The sequence below is a fragment of the Eutrigla gurnardus genome (genome assembly GCF_963514095.1).
Source record: "Eutrigla gurnardus genome assembly, chromosome: 9".
NCBI classification, from domain to species: Eukaryota; Metazoa; Chordata; class Actinopteri; order Perciformes; family Triglidae; genus Eutrigla; species Eutrigla gurnardus.
Genome location: NC_139923.1, coordinates 3,465,049 through 3,485,593, shown reverse-complemented (window position 1 = coordinate 3,485,593; position 20,545 = coordinate 3,465,049). Strand labels below are relative to the sequence as shown.

The following is a 20,545-nucleotide window of genomic DNA, read 5'->3' as shown; positions in this document are numbered from 1 at the left end:
CACAGCACCTGAAAACAGGGAAACAAAGATTCATGTTAAATTAGTCATTCCTGCACAAACAAATAATTACAAAATAAAAGCGCTTACCTTCTGTTTGAATGAGTCCATCTCTGATCAATACAGTCTATTAGTAGTGTTGGAAGAACAACATAGTTCAAAATCAAGTGGCATAAAAGTAGCTTCATGTAGGCTAATAATCATCAAACTGAGGTTGTACGTAACATTAAAAATCTTTTTGTTTGTTGCAAATGTTTCTGATTGAAGTGATAGAAATATGTGTTTTTAGCGTCTACATGTTTAAAAAAAAAGAGTATTTTGCAGGCCTCCTTTACAAGACAGAAGTTATCTGCTTTGTCATATGAGGTTCGTGTGATCGAACACTGAAGACAGAAGGTGTGAAAGTCCTCTACTGACACCGTGTGGTCGATGTAGGCAACAACACCTTAAGTCCCTCTATTTCAGCAACATAGAAAGACTTCATACATTTACATCATAATGTATTTATGAGCAGATATTACACCTCAGCGGCCTCCACCTGGAGTGGAGGCCGCTGTACAAAAAAATCTGAGACAATATAGTAAAATATATTGTAATGTAATAATATAACATGTTTTCAGAAGTCATGTTATAATGACTGACAAATACAGTATAAAAACATATCTGCTTACAAATACATAAGTGTGTTATAAAGCATTTATTAAATATAAAGATGCTGCTTATTAATGTTCGGGGGGGGGGGGGGCTTGCAGTATTAATGCAGTATACATATATGTATGTATGTAAGTATAGTGACAGGAAAATTGTGAAAATACAGATTCATTATTGTTAAGTAAAGTAAAGCTCTTAAAAATGATATTAATATAAATCTAAGCAGTAGAAGATGGATGGATATATATGATAATTATGAATAAATGGTATGGTATATGGTAATAATAAATATAAAAGAATAAATTTGCTTTGTGGTTAAATAAACACTTAATATTGTTGATTTCCAAAAAGCTGCATTTCTAATTACAATTGAACGTCACAGTATATTATTACATGTTTAACGTTTCAATTCAAATCTAACATAAAATGTAAGAAAAAAAGCTTATAGTTCACTTACTTGCTTATACCAGAGCTTTCAAATATCTTTTTACAGCCTTCTTCATCAAATCTTTCGATGACGTCACATGATTACAGAAAAGGTTGATGTGATCACATGTTAAGAAAGTCGTAAGATATTGTTGAAAGCTCTGGAAAGGCTAGTAAGTGAACATTGAGTTGAACACTTCATCATAAATCTTGTTGTTGTTTGTTTCTCCATTTCATTATTTTGTTTGTTTGATTATTTGTGAAATTTCAACATTTGAACTGAAAAACAAAAAAAAGGAATTTCCTGCAAATGTCAAGTGAGAGCTAAACAGTCCAGATTCACTTTTCACAGCTCCCTGGACACGTGGGCAAAACGCTGGATGGAAAAATGGATATTGTGTCTCATGCCTCACTGACGCAGGACACAGAGAAGCACATGACAAACCTTCCAACAGAACTATTACAACGTTCAGTTAAAGCCTAAATATCATTATGTTACGGCAAATATTAAGTTTCACTGACAGCAAATGTCTTTTAGGTGGAAACTAGAAAAAACAAACAATTCGGTTTTAGGGCCAGTTTTACAGAAACAAACAGCTAAATGAATCAAGGCGTGTCATGCACTTCGTCTGCAGTGTTGTGCGTCACCGAGTCAGACAGAATATATACCTCACCATGACGTAAACAAAAGACATTTATTACAATAAACAACAACTACGAAGCAGGAAGTCGTCAAAAGTGAACTTCATTAGGACCGTAGGAAGCAGGAAGTCACACAAAGGGGCCATTTCTCACCTAAACCGCTGTACAGATATACAATGACAGACCAAGCTGAAACTTACAGTTTTAATGAAACAAAAAGGTATTTCAATCCAATTAAAAATTCCATAAATTCCATAAAAAGTGCTAACAGCCAACTACAGGAGGAGGAGGTCAGGTGTTTAGGAAGTCTCGAACATCTTCTTCCTGTCAGCCTTGTCCTCGATGTTCTTACGCCAGTCGCCGACCGCCTCTGCAGGCTGAAATGCACAAACACACCATGGGTCAACGCGTGTCAACGGTTTGTTCGTTGATCCGTTCACAGCTTGGTCTGGTTGGAGAGACTCACCTCCTCTTTGACCTCCTTCTTCACCTGCTTCAGGTTGGCCCTCAGGTCCATGTTGACCGTGTGTTTGGAGCCAAGCAGAGCCTTCAGCATGGCATCGGCAGACATACGCACTTTCTTCAGAGCAGGTTTCTTCACTCCGGCCAGGTCCACCACTTTGATCCTCAGGTCTTCAATCTATGATGGGACGAGATCGAGTCTGGTGAAATCCTGCATTTTTCGCACTGAATGTATCGACCAACAAGTACTGTTTGATATCTCTTCTTCCCCTTAGCCATAGAGTTCCATTAAAAACATGGTCCTGCTGCCAAAAATGCTCACAAAAGCAGTCATTCCCAAAGACTGGGTCCAGATTTTCCTTGGGACGCCAGATACATCCACAGAATGTCTTCTATAGTCTTTTATTTAACATTGATATCTGCAGTACACATATGATTTCCTGAAGTTTTATTGTTCTGATGATTGTAGCCTATGCCTATGAAAGGTTAGCGTACATTCTGTCTAAATAAATGTATTTTATCTGTCTATACTTAACATGTAACATGTTTCAACCACACATGCATGAAACAAAGTTGTGATTTGTGAAATGCATGTCTCTTTTTAATGGCTGGTTTACCTGTTTAAGATAATAAGGTAATGCGGAAATGGTCACTCTTCTCACGATTTACAGACAAGGCCTTTAGTGAATTGTGTCACCATGGTTTGCCATTTTTAAAAAGTGGGTCACCAGCAAAACAAGGAAACCCCGCACTAGAGCACCAAATGTGGATTCATCCACTACTGAAAATAGGCCCTAATCAAGGCAATATTTCCACTTTTTTGTTTGATAAAAACTCAGTCAGTGACCAGCTATTTTAAGACATCATTGATAAAAACATATTTACATTTGTGTTTGTAAAAATATATATCTTCAGTGGGAACCAATGGAAAATGACAGCGGGTCACAGAAATCAGACAGATGATTCAGTGGAATAAAACAGAGATTGAGTCTGTTTATCAGGAAAACCTGATGCAATCTCAACTATATTTACTGAAATGTTTAATGTAATCTATGTTTAAAAAAGAAAAAAAAGGTTTTAATTTATTAAAACAATGGATTGACAGCCAATGTGCGTCATTTGAAGAGGAAATGGGTATCTCAGATGATTTCGAACAGCTGTCGTTATGACTGATACTTCCAGGCCATTTCACTCAGTTAGGAACTTCCCAAAAAAATACAAATACACCACAGCAATAGGACTAAAGAGAGCTGACTTAATAAACTCCAGTCCAGACTGAGCTCAAAGAAACTAACTTCATCTGTTTTTAACTTGAGTGGAAACTTAACGATGAAGGCTTGAAAACGACTTAGAGATGAAATCTAAAAAGAAGAGAAATTAGAGCACAGCAGGATCACAAAACACAAAGTCTCCAGCTGTGTCACACATGAGCAACTTCTCTTTTTTGGTCATCATTACACTCAACGGCGGGAAGTGTACCTCTTTATCAGCTTTTTTTATCTTAGTCTCCAGGTCGTACCTTTCTTCATCCACTTTGTCAATCAGGGCGTGCAGCTTTTTGCAGGTATCCTGAAGCAGACACAAACAGACGCAATGTCCACTTCTCATCACAACTCTACACTGATGGACTCATGATAACATGGCTGCTGCTAAATAAGCACTTTTTTCAGTCAATCAAAATGTTATTACATACTGAGGGTCCTGATTAACGTTAAAAGAGACATATTTAAGTGGTTAAATAGTTTTGATGAAACGTCACAATTTTAAGCTTGGCACTGGTCACGTTTCCTGATGGAAGCGTTTGTCACAGATCACATGCTCGATGACCACCAGGAAGTGGAAAAATACGACAATTTACAGCTTCTGGCTATACGAACCTGTATAGTATTTTTGGTTGTTTTCTTTTAGAGAAAAGGGGTTAATGGGGCGGTTCGCCTTTTTGATACATACAATTTTTTGAATCACCATTTTATCCCATATTCAGGAAACCATAATGACATGACAGCAAACCTGAAAAGATCCAGATCTGAGTCGAAATCACTAACCCAAGGGGGAATAACTCATCCCTAACCTCCGCCCATTATGGGTTAATCCTGATGTAAAGGCCCTCCTCAAGGAGAAAAAGAATGCTTTTCGGTCGGGAAACAAGGAAGAGCTGAAGGCTGGGCAGAAGGAGCCGGGGAGGAGGATCAGGGAGGGGAGGAACAGCTACAGGAGGGAGGAATGAGGATCAGCTGCAGCAGAATAACATCAGCTGGTCTGGAGAGGACTACTTGATCAACCGGCCACAGAATGTGAGCACCCGGGACTGTGTGCAGTACGGGTGCACCACAGGGAACGGTCCTGGCTCCGTTCCTCGTCACCCTCTGCCCTGCAGACTTCTTCTACAACTCTCCCTCCTGCACCTGCAAAAGTCCCCCTCAATCATTGGCTTCATCACAGATGAGGACGACAGAGAGCCCAGAGAACTGGCCCAGGACTTTGTGGAATGGTGCCTGTGGAACCGCCTCAGATCAACGTGGAGAAAACCAAGGAACTGGTGGTGGACTTTCACAGGCGAAGACACTCCCCTCCAACAGCGGTGAACATCCAAGGGAAAAGACATTGACATGGGGACATCTTGGAAAGTATCTGGGTGATCACCTGAACTATTAACTGAACTGGACTCATCACACAGATGCACTTTACACGAAGGGTCTGAGCAGGCTCTATCTGCTCAGGAGATGGAGGTCTTCGGAGTGAAGGGGTCTCTCCTGAAAACCTTTCATGACACTATGGTGGCATCAGCCATCTTTTTTGGAGTGGTCTGCTGGGGCAGCAGCATGTCGACTGCTGACAGAAAGAGCCTGGACAGACTGAAAAGGGAGGCCAGCTCAGTCATGGGATTCAGGACTCAGTGGAGGTGGTGGGAGAGCGGAGAATGATGGCAAAGCTGTCATCTCTGATGGAGAAGGTGGCCCACCCCCTGCAGGACCCCATCAGAGCCCTGGGTAGCTCCTTCAATGACAGACTCATCCACCAGAAGGGGTCTGAATGAGCCGTATCACAGGTCTTGGTCAAGCTATCGTGTACCATACAGACCTCCACAAATTAGTCTGGTTGCTTAGAACTCCATATTCTGCTTTTTTATGGAGACATCCAGTTACCAGGGCGTCTTTTATAACTTTTTTTTTAACAAAATCACTTTTCCGTCTTGTGTTTATCCTTTCAACGCATTGCCGTGCAAACTGTTGTGTGTATCTTTAAATTCTGAACCACGTACGAGGTGAGATAGGCTGTATTAGAACCATTGCTAAACTGGCATCGGTTCAGCAACTCGACTAATTTTTTTCTGTTGGTAACCACCTGACCAAAAGAAACGTCATTGGTCTTGTGTGCAGATTTGTGGTGATGGGAAATGGTCCTCATTTACATAGCGCTTTTATCCAAAGCGATTATTCAAAGCCAATCACAGTTAATTTGAGTATAAGGTGGCAGCAACATGGCGGAAACAAGTTGAAATAGACGATTGAATACTGTTGTCAAAGATTTGAAGCAAAATGCAGCCATTAAACGGACTGACTGGACTGATATGATGAATTGTCGTCTTTGCTGCTCATTTCACATCAGTTTTTTTAATGTTTATCACACACAATGATACATCCATGATGGAGTTAACACCTATAACTTAGTAACAGCCACAATCACAAAGCTGCATTATTGGTAGGCAATTTTATAATGATAAATACCACTGATCAACCTAAGTAAACATTAGCGTGCTAGCAGAAGTAGCATGTAAACAGTTTAGCTAGCTGACGTTATGACACCACTGAGCAACCATAGCAAATTTCCGTTTTTTAGCATTGTAGCATGTAAACAGTTTAGCTAACTAACGTTGTAATGCTGATTAACCTTAGCACTACAACTGGGTTAGCACACGTAGCATGTAAACAGTTTAGCTAGCTTACGTTGTAATGCTGATCAACTTTAGCAATAAAAACTGGGTTAGCACACGTAGCATGTAAACCGTTTAGCTAGCTAACGTTGTAATGCTGATTAACCTTAGCACTAAAACTGGGTTAGAACAAATAGCATGTAACAGTTTAGCTAGCTAACATTGTAATGCTTTTCAACCTTAGCACTACAACTGGGTTAGCACACGTAGCACGTAAACAGTTTAGCTAGCTAACGTTGTAATGCTGATCAACTTTAGGACTACAACTGTGTTAGCACACGTAGCATTTAAACAGTTTAGCTAGCTTACGTTGTAATGCTGATCAACCATAGCAATAAAAACTGGGTTAGCACACGTAGCATGTAAACCGTTTAGCTAGCTAACATTGTAATGCTGATCAACCGTAGCACTACAACTGGTAGGCTAATATTCTACCTGTGATATGTAACATTTACTTTACGCTATTGAGCATAAAATGTGGCTAAGCCTTAGACACATAATATCATTGGTGTTACAATGTAAGTACTGAGGATGTTGTCAGTCTGTAACACAAAAATTATTTTGACAAATCTCTTTTCTTAATGTCCTGAACATCATCAAATAATCAGAGAAGGCGTCCAGATGATCAATATTCTTTGTGATTTTAGCCCTCACATGTGACAGCGCTGCTATGGAACTGTCACTTTCTGACACCAAAAAATATTTCATCAAGAAATTTGTCATCGCTGTTTAAAACACAAAAAAGGTTTAAATGCCATGTGACTATTCTCAAACTCTGGTGGAGAGATTCCTCCGCCCTGATTGTGATGTAACAACAAAATGGCTGCGCATAAACATTGAAATGTGAAGCATCTCTCACCATGAGGGCTGCCTGGTCTCCGCTCACATTGGGTTTGGGACAACTCTCAGCCACGTAGGTCACCTTGGCTTCTGCAATGTCCTTTTTCTCCTGTTGTATCCAGTTTGCCGCGATCGAGAGCATCACACTCTGCAGGACACAATATCAATAGAAGACTGGGTTAATGTTTTTGTCATGAAGATTTCTTTTATATGAAAAACTGACTTTGGTGCAAAATGTTCATTTAATTGCAGATGTAAGGAGATGAACAAAAGATGTTTTTCATACGTAATATCTGGCATGTTGACGTTAAAAATGATCCGTGTTACCCTCTCAAAAAAACATGGTTTGAATTTCCATGTTGGTTTTCACAACTCACCTGTATTGTTATTTTATACGACAGACTTAAATTCTTTCAAAAATAAGACCTTATTTTTAAGCCTGTTTCTTTATTAACTCTACTGATGAAGAACACCATTGGAGCAGAGAAAATAAAAACCCAATCAGTGATACTGAATGCCAAATTTAAAGTACAGCTTTTATTTGTAGAAATTATGCATTTCAAATATGTTTTTTCTTCCTTTTCTGATTTACAAGTGGTCAAATGCCTTCTAGTTTTCCTTTCATTTATTTCTTGTGAATATTGTCTCTGTTTCGATTTGGATTACTGTACTGCCATTTTGAATCTCTCAAAACACTGACTGTTAATAAGTCTGACTGACTTATTCCAGATGCTAAATGTCATACTGACATCATTTTTTGTAAGAAATGTTACAAGTAAAAGTCCTGCATCAAAATATATGTTAAGTACCCCAAATAAAAGCACTTGTGGTGCAGAATTATATATATTATAAGTATTGCATCCTAATAATGATTGATACATTAATGTCTCCATAACTTTAATGTTGCAGCTGGTGAAGCTGGAAAGTCAAAGTCAAAGTATATTTATTTATCCCAAAATCGGGCAATTTATTTGGTCAAAGTGCAGTACATTTAGTATTTTATTTAATAATACATAATTCATTAGTTGATTTATAGGCTATATTAATAATTTGAATCTGCAAAGTAGCTAAAGCTGTTGGATACATAGTTTTAATTTATCACAGATAGGACACACTTTTAAATAAGGTAATCAGAAATCATAGGGTCCCCCTTAAGTAAAAACATGAAATATAGCAACATTGTGAGTCTTTTCCTTGCTACATATCAATTCCTGTAATTTTAAAAAACAAGCTCTATTTTTCACTCTCCTATGGCAGTGAGCTAGACAGCTTTTTTAAGTCACTCATGACGATGTTCACAATTATCCCAATTATGAAAATTCACCACAATCACCATTGTATTTTTATCCCGATCTAAGATAAACCTTATCGTCCCATCATCAGCCACGGATAATCAATAATCACAACTGTTAGAACTTATAACTTCATGGGAAAATAGATCACCTAACCCACAGTTGGACAGACTGCAACAAAACATGTAAAGATTTGCATATTTACTAAACCGCACCCTAAAGTAAGGTACATATAATATGTTGAGGTACTTTAGTAGTAAGTTAGTATTTCCATACTAATTGTTACTTCTAGACTAGATTTCAGAGGAAAATATTGTTGTTTTTACTGTCACATTTATTTTAGTAACTTTAGTTATTTTACAGATTCAGATTATTAATACAAAATATACTCAACTATTAAGAGATGATGTTTTTATATTGTTGTATATATGTTTACCAAGCCATTCATAAAGTATCTTTGCAGGTGCAACATTAATGTGATGAACACATTATATCAGTGATAATACTATACTATTTTCTGCTACAATACTGTACAGCAAGATTACTGATCAATTAGCTTTTTTCTTAATTATCAAAAAAACAATAATGATTTTTAATACATATGCAATTTAATCTGCAATTAATATGTTAAAAGTGATGAAGTGGTCGGTTAACAAATAAAAAACGTATGGATAATGACTTTATATTATCTACTCTCCTTTTTAATCCAAACTTGCTGTGAAGCAGGTTAACAAAACCTTTTCCATCAGCAGTGTTGTTATTATTAGTCGCCGGTCTATCACCCGCTCAGAGAGAAAATGATGTTGTACCTTCAGGTGATGCTTGCGGCTTGAGGTCATCTTCTTGCTGTAAAGGCCAGAAACAACTTTGTTAGTGTCTTTAAAATGAAAATGAATCCAAGTGATCCTTTTTTTAAAGTCTGATCTTAATTGAACAGGTGAAAAAAGAGTTTGTTTGTGTTGTTGTAATACTAATTTTGGCCACAAGAGGCTGACGTACAGCACTACCCCACCTTCGAAATGGGACTAAAGAAATTCTCTTCTAGGTGAGTTTTAATTTCTCCATGTAGGTAGGCCTACATATAATGTGTTTTCGCGAAGACACTTTTTTTAATTTGGATCAGCAGAATTATTTTTTTTTCATTTAATAATTAATCTCATAAATGGCATTTGTTCTTTGCTCTCAACTTTAAAGATGCGTTTAAGAGTCATGTTTCATGGTGTTAGTGGAAGTATGTTTATGCATATATAATGTACAACACATGCATATTTTAAATATTTCCTTCTCCTTCTCTTTCTCTCGCTTTCCATCCGTGTCTTTCCTTTTCCTTCCTGCTGTCCTCTTATTTTTTGTCTGTCTTCCCTTAACTTTCTTCCTTTCTTTCCGTTGACCCCTTTTATCCATCCTTCCTAATCTATTTCCTTTCCTTTTTCCTTCTTTTTTCCTCATTCTGTCCTTTCTTCCCTCCGTTTTCCTTACTTCCCAACTTCCTCCTCCTTTCTTTCCTTCTTCCCGTTTTACTTTTACCTCACTCTTCTTGCTCCATTTGTCATCCTTTCTTTCTTTGCATCTGTCTTCCCTTCATCTGCTCTTTTTTCCTTCCTTATTCTATTAATCTCCTGCTTTCTTTGTCTCTCTCTTCCCTACCAGGTCCTTGTTGTCTTCCTTTCTTTCCTCATTCTTTCCCAGTCTTCCTTACTCCCCACCTTCCTTCTTTCTCTTCTACTTCCTAACTCTACTTCTTTCCTTCTATCTAACTGATGTCGAAGCCTCATATTCAACATGTTTTCACCCAAAAAGTCTTTCTTCACAACTCTTCACAAGTACTTTTTTTTACTATGGATACTCAATTCTACTGCTGATACTTCTGCACTTAAACACGCTGAATTAATGACTTTCACTTCATATCAAATAGATTATTTCATGAAAAATACACTTTTTTACTAAAAATCAATAATGAAAACACTTACTCGTGAGACATGATTGCGGTTATTTCTTCTCACAGCCTGTTTGATGGGAAAACAAGAGCAGAAGAAGAAGTCATTGAGAATAAACGATGTTATCATCTGTGCTCTGCTTAAATATCAGAGACCCTCCTCTGTATGAAATGTGATCTATTAAAACAGTTGATGAGCAGCTGAGTGGTGACGGAGCTAAGTTTGGAGTTTGGGTCAAATGTCGGCACTGACGCCTGCGATAAGCTCCTTTACAGGTGTTCAAAACCGAATATCCCTTGGGAGTTAACACTTCAATTCCTTTCGCGGAGAAGAAATGTGCTGCGGCAGCGTGTTGGCTGCCAATGCCATTCTGCCAATGCACAAACACAAATCAGTCTAGACAAGTCGCTCAGCTGCAGAATCACATTTCAAGAGTTATTCTTTACTAAAAATAATTCTGAATTATTTAAAAGTTTTAGATTTCCATCCCATGAGTCAGATTAATTACAGAAACAAGCTGGAAGATCGCAGCAGAGGCAGATTTCATTTTTTAACCTCTCAGATAAAAAATATCTCAGTTTTCCAGCTCCAGGAACTTTAAAAACTTCCCGAATCAAATAAAACCACAAACATTTATGTTAACAAATCATTTTAGCTTTTCAATGCAGCTCAGAGCAGACGACACATTTCTAAACTAGCTTTATTATTTATTCACTGTAAAAATGCTCAATCTGGGAGAGATAATATGAACCGTTTCCAAGACAAACTCAACTTATTTCACTGTAAATTTCATGATACCATTTCAGTGTTATCTGTTGTCTGATTTCGTAGGGACATAAAAGTCCTGATAGTTAAATTGGACTCAAAGCTACCTGCTAAGATTCATTAAATCGTTTTCGCTCTTCAACTGTATTCTACAAATCCAGACGATGAATCAAAGACCAGAAATCAAAATGTAAAAAATATTTCCAATCAAAAAAAAATGTTTATCAGTCAAAAAAAAAGAAGAAAAAATGCTGGAACACACAAATGAGCATCCTTGTTGAAATCTGTAAAAGCCCCGTTGCAGGATTCAGACCTCTCCTTCACCCATGGGATCACATTTCCCTTAATTATTAGAGGTCACGACTTCATCAGCTTAACAAACAGGACTCCCAAAAGGACTCTGACTGACTCCACTCAGCTGCTTTGTATCCAGCCGCAGGCTTGGTTCAGGCATGCAGAGAGGGAGACGAAGAGGAGGAGAAAGAAAGACAAACTATTCTCACCTACAACGAGAAAGAGAGTCGCGGAGGACGGCAGCAGTGAGAAGAAATCACCACAGGGCATTTATATATACGAGGACTCGGACATGGATATGGAGCTCCTGTTTATGGAAATGCAGGATCCTCAGACCAATCAGCCAGCAAGCTCCTGAAATATCATCATCCCCTGCCGACATCAAATCAACAAGGCATCATCGAGGAGGAGCCTGAGATCTTTTTAGGACTCCGCTCAGAGCCACCGGGATGCTATTAAAGGGGGAAAAGGACGATAAAACCATCACTGTCCAAGACCTTGATGATGAGGGTGGGATTGATTGAAGTAGTGGGAGAGTAGAGATGTTTCTGTGCTTTGGGGGGTGTATCAGAGGCACCTGAAGCTGCTTCACTGATAATACATGAACAGCAAATTAAGAGTAGTTCTGTTCAGGCATCTGTTGGCTTACAGGTCACAGGTTTTTCTCATGTTGAATGCATGAAAACATGTAAATATGGAATCAGAACAAAGTCTGCTTAGGTTAAAATTCAGAGCTGAAAAAAAAAACGTTGAAACTATTTTTGAAAAAGGTTCAATAAAAATCCACAAATCAGATGCCAATTATAGCTTTGCATTATTGTCACTATTTTGCATCATATGATTTAAAAAATAATAATTTCAGGAATCGGTGGAGTTAAATGAAATTTGTTTTTTAGGAGTGTGCGATTACACCAGAGACATGAAGGTCTGATCACTAATTAGATTTCTCACAAAGGACTTGTCCTTTACAGTTGGCCAGAAATCTAATCCCAGCGTCTCCTCACCGTCGCTTCCACTTCCAAATCTCCACAGCCATTTCAGCTGTGGAGATTTGGCTCAATGGTTTTAGGTCTCCACAGCTGCCCGACACCTCCGAACATGGGTGGGGCTAAAGCTATAGGCTAGCATGCTAACAAAGACAGAACAAATGTCTCAAAACGTTGTCACCAAATCTTAATGTGCATGAATAAGCAACTGTTCAGACAATGAAATCTGAGTTCAGATGAAGTTCTAAATGTTGCTAATTGTTGGGGGGAGTACAAACTATGCCAAATGTGCTGACAAGTGTTTACCTGAGTGGATACTGCAGGTTTGTAGCTCACTTTACAAACTATGGCAAAAATGCTGAGAAGGCTAACAGCGTTCACATGAGGAGGAACCACAAGCTCATAGCTAACAGTGCTACCATCTCTTATAGTAAAACTACAGCAATTGTGCTAACTGTTTACCGGAGGGAGAACCGCAGGCTGCATGCTAACAGTGCCAGGGGCATCAGTTCGGACGGTGAATAAAAACAAGGCCAACAGCAAAAAAAAAAAAGCCTGTCATAATTAAAATCGAAATTGCGATGGACCTGCAGACAAATTTGAGTTCAGAAGTAAGTTCAAAAGAGAAATCCTCAGTGAAACTAAAATGTTTCTTTTAGCTATTGCTCAAAATAAAGTGCTTAGCAAGCTCCCATTTCTGCCATCTATTAATATCTTGTAATCGTCTGGGTGGCCTGGTTAGCGTTTCATCTTGGATTGTGGATCTGCCCCTCAGAAAGGTTTCCAGACCTTTCTCTGGCTGCAGGAGACCCTCTCATATTAACACTTGTGCTATAAAAAATATGTGGGCATGATTTCAGGTAGGCAGGATGGCATATTTTCCATGTGGATAAGGTTACATGGTGCAAGCTCATAAAAAGCATTCTTACTTAATTGCTTGAGAGTCCTCTCGGGGGGATGTACCTGAACACAAGACCCTTCCTGCATTATGTGGAAGTACTTATACAGCCAAACAAAAAAATGTAAAGGTTGAGAAGGTTGAGATTCATAAACATTTTTGTTTTATTACTTGAAATCCTTGTACCATGCCGTTAGCAATGAATAAATCATCTCTGGCTGTGGCAGGACTGTTAAAACTCTGTTCAATCAAAAACGTTGGGCTGGAGAAAATAATTGGACGGCCTGCCTGTCTGTCAATGCTTCCTGATTGCACACTCTGCCGATCTCGAGTACTAGTTTGGCATTCTGGGGGAGGGGCTTTGAACAGAGGTCTATACCAAAGGGGCGGGACTTTCTCGGTTTCCTCAGCTCAAAGTCAATGTGTTGAATGTGTTTTTGGTTATATGCCTGAATCAAGTCTGTGTTTAACACAAGCTGTTAATACCCCTCTGTTGAATTTTGAAACTTCATCATGTTTTATAAAAGGCAGTTGCTAACAAATGACTCAATGAGATGACTAAACGTCATCGCTACAACACTAGTGGTGGTGACATGAAGGAATGTGACTGTGGTGTAGTCTCTTTAACGTTAGCTTTTGATTTCTGCTGATGCAGTCACGCATCAGAAATCACAAAAGAAGTGTTCATGAGTGGACATTATCTCGCAGAACAAAACATGTAAGCATCATAAACATCTGTTGGCCACGGCACTTATTGACAGCATTCAAATGAAAACTTCAATTGGCTTTTTATCGAGGAAACCTAACCTACTGGTGTGGATCAAAACTGATCAAAAATATTTTGATACTAATACTTTTGTAAAGATCTGAGTAATTATTACACGTGTGATTTTGAGTGACATGTGATGTATTTAATTATTTTGGTACATGCTAGGCAATTCAATTTTTTTCCCATATATACTCCAATTACTAAAGAATAACTAAACCCCAAGCCAATTATTTCAGCTGAAAACCAATGTATCAGGGCATTCAGTAGTGTTGATGGATTCAGTTTCATTTGAATTCTACATATAGTGTTAAAAATATACATATCTCCACTCACCCCTATAATGTCCAACCCTTCCTTAGAATTTGTACAGAAAGACCTGGGTTTTAAGGTGTGGGCCAGGAAGAATATAATTAAGATTGATGACTTATATGACGGTAACACACTAAAATAATTTCAGCAGCTGAGAGACTCCCATCATATCCCAGCCACACATGTTTATACATATCTCCAGCTACGTCATGTTATACGATCACAGCTGGGGGAAACCTTGGAAAAACCACAGATTTCTCAATTGGAATTGCTGCTTACTCAAAGAATTGAAGCCTAATTGGCGGAGTTTCAGGAGCAGGTCCACACCTCAACAGCGCCAACTTCCGCATCTCTATAAATAGCCACCTGACCCTCTCCTCCGCTTCGCTCTCGTATTCTGCGCTCGCTCTCGTATCCTGCGCTCGCTCTCGTGTTCGTTCACTCTCGTGTTCGGCCAGAGACGAGAGCACGCGACTTCGCCTCGAGCACAACCAAACTTTCGCATGAACAAACACTTGGCTCACCTCGCAGCTTAACTCACCTCACCATGGATTTCGTCTCTCCATCCCCGTCCGCCGACGATCCATTCCATCGAGATCGGGACCATAATCCACCAGAAGCCGACGCCACCTCCGTTCCCGAGACCCCGACTTCAGTGGCGCAAACGACGTCCAGGACGCAAGCGACTTAGAAGAAAACCAACTCCATCTCATCCACGGTCAGTGTTCCGCCTAGTTCATCCCTTCTCAACAGTCAAGACTATCATAGCTCGCCCGACGAATCCTCTGTGTCTCCCAGCCCACCTCCTTCAGCAGCTAAGAGAGGACGAGAAAACTCACGGACAGAACGTCGCTGTCGCCGGAGTTCGCCGACCTTGCCTCCGAACATCACTCCAGCCTCCCACCATCGTCCCGACAACACCCGCTGAACAACTAGCCGGTCGCAGCGTCACCACGCTCCAGTGAGATCCCCCGACCAGTCTCCATCTTCAAAGAATCTCCAGCCAGAAAGACGCCAAAAGACGTTCCATCGATTGGACAATAAAGCAAACTCCACACTCGTGGCCGCTCGTTCCGTCAACACCAGGTCGCTTCTGGGTGACGTCATCACGCACACCCGTACAGGCTGTGACGTCGACGCTCTTCTAAAAGGGACAGTACTGGTACAATTCGCTTTCACTGTGTTCACTTTAGACTCGTACTTTTTCACCGAACCCATATAAATCCCCGGTCGTGCTCATTAGCACCCGCGGGCCGTTTTGCACTAGTTTCGCATTCATTCCATTTAATCGTATATTATTTCAAATGTGTCTGCGTCATATTATACATCATTTGAAAGCTGAGAGTCTCGTAAATCGAACGAAACAAGCCGTTTTAGGCTCACGGAAACGCATCAAAAGCAAACACAGCGTGCGCGCAAAAAAAAAAAATAAATAAATTTAAATTAAATTAAATTAAAATAAAATAAAAAATAACTAAAAAAATTAAAAACCCGAATGCCTGAAGGACAACACTCAAACACGATTCATATTACATTTCCGTAAGTCCACGTCAGAGACAACTGACCAGTAAGACTCGGTTGCGTGAAAGTTTAACTTCCGTACGGGGCAGTCCCAGCCCAAGAAGATAAAATGTATCCAGCACCCGGAAACAAGGTTTGTTCCGACCGAGATCTTGCGGGAGCCCTGCCATTCCGAGCCCAGGCCCGCCATACTTTACTGCGGCCTGAACAAATTCTATATTCATGAACTGAGGATTCCTTCGGTTTATCCTTGGGCTTCCAACAAAAGAACCGGGGGCTAATAGTACCATCAAACACAGCCCTAAGAAAACAAGAGCAGTAGCAAAAGCAGAGACAGAGATCCTCTGCCAGATCAAACAGCTCCGGAGTTTCCGCCACCACTTCTGGTCATCTCTACAATCCAGAGGAAGCGCCCAGACGGATTCCAGGACCCTCAAACTTCCATCAGGATTGTCATCATCAGCAAAAGCAACCTACAACCCCAAGGGCAAATGCCACAGCGCCCACCGCCATCCAGTTCCAGCCGTCACCGCAGCTAACCTTCGCTAGGCTCCTGGCACCGGGATGCCAGCGCCCCCGCCGTTTTTTCCAACAACCACAGCAACTCGTTTCAGCCGGGGCTCCTGGCACCAGGATGCCAGCGCCCCCCCGCTGTTTTTTCCAACAACCATAGCAACTCGTTTCAGCCGGGGCTCCTGGCACTGAGACGCCAGCGCCCCCCCCCACCCCCCCACCCCGCCGCCTTCCAACAACAACAGCAGCCTGTTCACCCGGGGCTCCTGGCGCCGGGATGCCAGCGCCCCCCACCGTTTTTCCAACAACCACAGCAACTCGTTTCACCCGGGGCTCCTGGCGCCGGGATGCCAGCGCCCCCCGCCATTTTTCCAACAACCACAGCAACTCGCTTCAGTCGGGGCTCCTGGCACCAGGCCACCAGCGCCCCTCGCCGCTTTCAATAACCACCGTAGCTTGCTTCAACCCAGGCTCCTGGCACCAAGATGCCAGTGCCGGGATGCACTAACTACATCGACGTCGCACTCCCTATCTCGCTTTCCCTCCATCAACCACCTGCAGACAGATTTATTGAAGGATACGAGGGTGCCCCCACTCTAAAGTGAGAGCACCCACACGTTCCAGAGAGCTTACTCCTACAGAGTTCGCTTGCGCCTTCTCCCTTTACAGAGATGCTCTCTGTTCCAAACTCCCCACGCAACGCAATGAACTGGACGATTACTTGTCCACCATTCTTAATCTGGCCCTCCGCTTTGGCAGCATGGTTTCAATCAATACCACACACACTTCGCCTCCGAAGTTGCAGCCCGCCTCTCACAGTTTAACGAGGCCACCTACTGGGGCGCTCTCGACAACGAGATTTACTGCCGCATCTTCGCCGCCCGTGCAGCCCTCACATGCTCCCTTCGCGGTGCCCCATCTCACCCAGCCTCTTCTCGCTAAAGAAGTTAAGGAAGGCTCCATGTCTTCCATCCTCCATTCCCTAACTCCGCATCAGCATCGGTATCGCATCAGTATCGCAACCAGGAAATACTCCGGCACGAACCATTATCGATCTTTTAGCACCCCATGGCAGTACCATTCCCAGCACCAATAGCTTGATCCCGAGCGAAGAATTTCCTCTCCACTACGCCACCATCAACCTTGCCATCGCCTTAATAAACCCACTGGTAAAGGGTCGCGGCTCTCAAAAAACCAACATCACTACGCCACCATCAACCTTGCCATCGCCCTTATTAAACTCGCTGACTCTCAAAAAACCAACATCACCAGCGCCTTCCAAGTCCCCCCATCTACCCCGAATTCTGGCGTTCTTCGGTGTCCGCTGACGTGTTGCATATTACTTTGCCGTCAGGCTCACCTTCGGCTGCAAGCAGCCCCAAACTCTTCGACCACTTGTCTAAAGCCCTCTGTTGGATCCCGTCCAACAACCGGGATTCCATACGTCGTCCATCCTTCGGGCGATCTTCCATCATTCCCCCCCCCGTCATCACACCCGCCTCTGGCCTGGCCACTCCGACTTCAGTTTTCTCCGACCTCGGAGTTACATCATCCGCAGAGAAAACTGCGGATGATGAAGGGGCCCCTCCTTGCCAAACTCTGTCTGTGGCTCAACCTTCTCACTAATCGGAACGGAATCACTTTCTTCTACGACGACCAACGGACTCACCCACATGACATCCATCTGTACATTGACGCTTCTCCTTCAGTCGTTTTTGGGGGCTTCTACAATGGAAGATGGTTCGAAGCGGTATGGCCCCCAGAACAAATGCCAGGTCGCTTCCCCGTGCTCTTGAGATCTACCCTATATTAGTCGCCGCCATCTTGCGGGGACACAAATGGTCCCGCAAGTCCATCCACATATACTCGGATAACCTTACAGTCGTAGACATAATTAACAAGGACACTCCAACTCCCCATCCATCATGCAATTCATACAGAGCCTCATCCGGCACTCCGTTACACATCAATATGTTCTCCACGCAGCTCACATTCCCGGTCAAACAAACATTATCGCTGACTCTCTTTCCTGCTTCCCATTGAAGAAGTTCCGAAGCTTGGCACCTCACGCCGATACCTTCCCAAAGCCATTCCTCCATATCAACCTCAACCCCCTCGTCCTACTTGACAACTCGGAAAAGCTTCCACCTCTTCCACGACCAATACAACGCAACCTTTCCATCGTTCGATCTTATCACCTTGACTCTTTCATCACTTACGCCCATTCCATCAGGGCAATCCAAACACACACCATCAAAGCGCACCTTAGCGGTACCAGCTTCTTCTCCAAGCTAATAACCGGCAGTTCGGGCCTGGCCACCAGCCATCCCCAGATAACTTCCCTCATTAAAGGACTCCCACGCCAAGAGCCAGCCACAAACCCTTGTTGTCTTCCTCTAACTGTCGACTTGCAGTCCACCTGCCTTCGCACGATCCGTTCCAGGTACGGGACTCCTCAAGTCGCCCAACCATGCGGAAGCCATGTTCTTGCTCGCCTCGTTGGTTTCCTCAGATGCTCCGCATTCACCTCCACAAACCATTCGCTTCGACTCAAGCTGTCATGCTGGCATTTTCGACTCGTCTCGCTTTTCAGACGACATAATGGTGCTCCACTTACAACTAACCAAAACCAATCAATTCGGTCTGCCCACGCCCGTCTTCTTCTTCAAGGTCCAATCACCACTGAATCCCTTCGAAAACCTCGCGAAATCTCAGTGCACAACATGACAGATCCCTTCTTCATTTCCGAGTCCGGCCAAGTGGCTACACGATTCTAGTCCCAAGTGGCTACACGATTCTAGTCCCACCATCACTTTCGCGTCATGCTCCCATTGTCTGGTATTTGGCCCGACAACTACTCCGGGCACTCCTTCAGAATCGGAGCAGCCACTTCGGCCTCCCGTAGTGGCATCCCAGAACACTTCATATGTCCCGTGTGGGCCGCCGGTCCTCCCAAACGTACAACAGCTACATCCGTTCAGATCTCAAAGATCTCAAATCCGTTCAATCTCTTCTTAAGTAATTGGAGGTTTTTGGGGGTCCGTTGCTGCCCGGGAGAGGCGGCGGATTCTCTACAAGAATCCCCACAACGCACTCAAACGCTCAAGAACCAAGATCTTCGACACTTCATTCTCTTTGTCAATAATAATAAATCCTTAAACGCATCTCGTTGACGGTGTGGTCCTTGCTAGTGAATTAATAGAAAACATATTTCAAGAACTTACAATCTTTTAATGACTAATAATAAAACTAGCACTAATCTGGTCCAAGAAAAATGGGAGAAAGACCTTGGAGTCCAAATAGACGACGATCGTTGGTCCTCATTACTCGCTTATGCACAAAAAAAATTCATTAACACAAATCTGTAATTTTAAAACAATGCACAGAGTATATTACACTCCTGAAAAAGTGAGCCGTTTCAAAGGCAATACATCTCCACATTGCAACAGATGTAAAACTGAGATTGGGGATTTCCTACATATGATCTGGACTTGTCCACAGCTAGAACAATGGTGGAAGGATATAGAATATACACAAGAGAAAGTCCTAAAAATGGAATTTACCTTATCGCCTTCTATAGTACTCCTCGGTGACTACTCTAATCTCAGGTTCAACTCAACACACTCTTTCTTCTTTGGGCTGGCTATGACTGCGGCAAAAAATCTGTCCAAATGGATAGCTGAGGACCCCCCTAATCACTCTCACTGGGTGAACAAACTTAACTACTGTATGCCTTTAGAAAAGATCACATATAATGTAAAAGGTAACCCACAGAGATTTTTTTACAAAAATGGCAATCCTGGATTAACTTTCTAGAAACATGATTTGGTGAATCTGTGCAGCACCACCACTTTTCATTTCATTTTCATTTTATCTTTTATTTTTTCATTCTCTTTGTTAATTATTACCTTTTTTTTTTACCTATCCTTTTGTTTATTTTTCCTCTATACCGACCCAGCACTCACTATGCAATGTGTAGGGTACTTTTGTGTAAATGTAGGTGGGGTCGCTTATATGAGAATGAATATGTGAGTATATCCAGAACCATCCATATATCTGTGACTATACACTTGGTAATTCACCGGTGCTGATCTACCTGATTTATTCTTACTTTCTGTTTTGTACTGTAAAAGTTCAATAAAAATAATGTTCCAAAAAAATATATACATAGTGACTGCCCTCTACTGGTTGACACCAAGATATTGCAATTTAATTTTGCTGTTAGCTGATCTGGAGGCAAGTGACATATTTAGAGGTAGCTTTTGTCACTTAACAACAACAGCAATAATGACAATCACTGGTGCTGTGC

The 20,545-nt window shown here is 41.6% G+C and overlaps 2 protein-coding genes across 7 annotated transcripts in view; both read right to left on the bottom strand.

The window, feature by feature from the left end:
* Window positions 1-20,545, bottom strand: part of LOC311019165 (troponin I, fast skeletal muscle-like) — a 109,180-nt gene that overhangs the window by 8,948 nt on the left and 79,687 nt on the right. The gene's annotated exons all lie outside the window — the stretch shown is intronic.
* LOC311019171 (troponin I, fast skeletal muscle-like) lies at window positions 1,907-11,535 on the bottom strand. Of its 3 annotated transcripts, none has more exons than XM_084018426.1 (7): window positions 11,450-11,534; window positions 10,215-10,250; window positions 9,054-9,090; window positions 6,972-7,100; window positions 3,658-3,747; window positions 2,183-2,356; window positions 1,907-2,093 (listed from the first exon to the last, which is right to left on the bottom strand). In XM_084018426.1, exons 2-7 carry the CDS (start codon window positions 10,223-10,225, stop codon window positions 2,016-2,018), a joined length of 519 nt encoding a protein of 172 aa, XP_083874552.1. In that variant the 5' UTR covers window positions 10,226-10,250; window positions 11,450-11,534; the 3' UTR covers window positions 1,907-2,015. The 3 variants fall into 3 exon arrangements, with proteins under 3 accessions (XP_083874552.1, XP_083874553.1, XP_083874554.1); XM_084018427.1 differs by having other exon boundaries at window positions 11,454-11,523; XM_084018428.1 differs by lacking the exon at window positions 3,658-3,747 and having other exon boundaries at window positions 11,450-11,535.